At 47.1% G+C, this 2,553-nt stretch overlaps 1 protein-coding gene across 4 annotated transcripts in view; it reads right to left on the bottom strand.

The window, feature by feature from the left end:
- Nucleotides 1–2,553, bottom strand: part of LOC102382299 (malignant fibrous histiocytoma-amplified sequence 1 homolog) — a 23,099-nt gene that overhangs the window by 12,053 nt on the left and 8,493 nt on the right. For all 4 annotated transcript variants that reach the window (XR_003092967.1, XR_003092968.1, XM_014517777.2 and 1 more), the window contains one exon: nucleotides 940–1,126. Coding sequence is in view for 2 of the 4 variants with exons in the window: in XM_014517777.2 (XP_014373263.2) it covers nucleotides 940–1,126 (187 nt within the window). In the remaining 2 variants the exon portion in view is untranslated. The remainder of the gene's footprint in view (nucleotides 1–939; nucleotides 1,127–2,553) is intronic.

The following is a 2,553-nucleotide window of genomic DNA, read 5'->3' as shown; positions in this document are numbered from 1 at the left end:
AGCAGTGGCAAGGACAATGATCACTGGCAAACAATTTTTTCTACTCCAATGAAAATAAAACCATTCTATTTACTCCCAGAAAAGCTCAGGAGGAGCTGATAATCTAACCCAATGCATTCCTCGTTGATCTACCAGGCACGGGAAGAAAACTTACAATAGGGAAACCAAGCCTGGAACATTCAAGATGATCTTTCTAGCCTGAATGCCTACATCCCTATCTGGGAACTGTGAGGGAAACAGAAGTAGGCATAGCAGGAATCTGCGCATCAGTTACAAGATCCCATCTGCCTTCCCAGTTTCTGATACTTATACATGGCTTTGTTCTCAATGGTGCGAGGCTCCTGCAGCTCACATTGACTTCACATTGGAATTAGGAGCACTGAACACCTCTGAAAATCAGGCTAACAGTTTTCTTAGTTCACTAGTTCCAGGATGCCTGTGTCTATGCTGATCCAGGTCGTGCTTGACCTAACATAGCTGGGATGGCCATGGGTAAGGAGAATGCTGCTACATTGTGGGAAGGAAGCAGCCGTGCTTCTAGACCCTGTGCCAAAATCTCAGCCTCCCTCACCAGATATGCTGAGAATGGGCACAAAGGGAAGGCAAGCAACTAGGCCAGCAGTTAACTGGTAGTGCTCGGCCCTACAGAAGTAAAGGATTTGTTTCCAGATCACTGAATTCCCTGCTCCCATTGCACCTAAGATACTTCAAACCAAGCTACCCAGCTCCTACGTGTGGTCACCCAGCTGTGCCAAGTCTTTCAATAGCAAACTAATTTCCAGTGGAATAAGGACCACCAAGTTTATCAGGCACCACCATGCTAAGGAGGATTTGACAATAAGGCACTGGCTGTAGCATAGTGCCCCTAGTCATGAGGGGTCCATGGCCTCGCACGTGAGGGAAGGGAGTCAGAGCTAGGGACCGTTCCTGCATGGTTACTGTGTTCTGCTGTCCCCTCGCTCTGCACAATATCCACAATGGCAGCTTCCACCTCCTTGTAGACCGGGGGCAGCATTCTGATAACGTTAGGGAATATTTCTTCATTCCGTACATGTCCCAGAATGGCAGCTTCTAGTTTCTTAATGTCCTGGTAATCGGTGCAATTGACGGAAATCAGATCTAAAATCTGCAACGAGAAAGTTCTAGCGTAAGTAGTTTCTATGGGGCACTCAGAAGTATGGGTGTAGAGGGGAGATTTGGTTGTACCTAGCACACTTCATATTTAAGGCATATGACCTTCTGCATTTAAACAGAGTTTCAGGCACTGAACCTGCTATAGGGGCGACTTCAACCTTCTGGCCAGTAACTGTGACTCTACAGCAGGGATGAGCAATTATTTTGGGCAGAGGGCCGCTTACTGAGTTTCAGCAAGCCATCGAGGGCTGCACGACAGGCAGCCCAGGGCAGATTAATATTAATTTTCAAAATTTTTTAGGGGCCCCATGGGCCAGAGAGAATGGCCTGGCAGGCCACATCAGGCCCCCGGGCCGCATTTTACCCACCCCTGCTCTACAATCACACTTCCCTCCCTCCACCCACCTTGTTTCTCTCTCTTTCATTGCTGAGACCCACGTAAACAGGGAAAACTGACCAGTTGTTAGTAGCAAACTGACAAAAAGTTTTTCAACATGAAACATTCAAAATAATAAATAAAAAGATATTTTTAACAGGGACAAAAGGATTACAAACATGCTTTTCCCATGTGGGTTTGTGGGTCGCATTAAAATACAATGGGGCAGAAACCGCACAGGGAAAAAACACAAGAGCCAGAGCTAAAACAGGCCATGCATAATGCGAGGCATGCTCTGTCTACAGTTCAGCAAATTAGGCTTCCTTGATGGTTTACTCATATAGCATGTACAAAAAGAAGGATCCTAGCTAGTGGCTGACCAAAGCCAAGTAGTGAGGGTGGCCATTAGTCCTGTTTTATACCAGACCATCCTGTTTTTAAACCCTATGTCCCCTGTCTGTTTCTTAATGAGAAACAGACTGCAAAATGCCCTGTTTTTCAGTTCATTGGTGGAAATACATGTTAATCATTTGTGCTCATGATGCTATTGGCTGTGCCTAGAGGTAGAGCAGTGCATAGCCAGGAGAAGCGGGGTTCAGAGCCAGCCAGGGAGGGAAGGAGGTGGCTTTTTGAAGTGATTCATAGATAGATGTTAGGGTCAGAAGGGAACTCAATAGATCATCGAGTCCGACCCCCTGCATAGGCAAGAAAGAGTGCTGGGTCTAGATGACCCCAGCTAGATGGTTATCTAACCTCCTCTTGAAGACCCCCAGGGTAGGGGAGAGCACCAACTCCCTTGGGAGCCCGTTCCAGACCTTGGCCACTCGAACTGTGAAGAAGTTCTTCCTAATGTCCAATCTAAATCTGCTCTCTGCTAGCTTGTGGCCATTATTTCTTGTAACCCCCGGGGGCACCTTGGTGAATAAAACCTCACCAATTCCCTTCTGTGCCCCCGTGATGAACTTACAGGCAGCCATAAGGTCGCCTCTCAACCTTCTCTTGCGGAAGCTGAATAGATCCAGTTTCTCTAGTCTCTCCTCGTA

Source organism: Alligator sinensis, unplaced genomic scaffold (genome assembly GCF_000455745.1).
Source record: "Alligator sinensis unplaced genomic scaffold, ASM45574v1 scaffold907_1, whole genome shotgun sequence".
Classification (NCBI taxonomy): domain Eukaryota; kingdom Metazoa; phylum Chordata; order Crocodylia; family Alligatoridae; genus Alligator; species Alligator sinensis.
The sequence above is the reverse complement of the archived record's forward strand: the minus strand, read 5'-3'. Positions and strand labels throughout refer to the sequence as shown.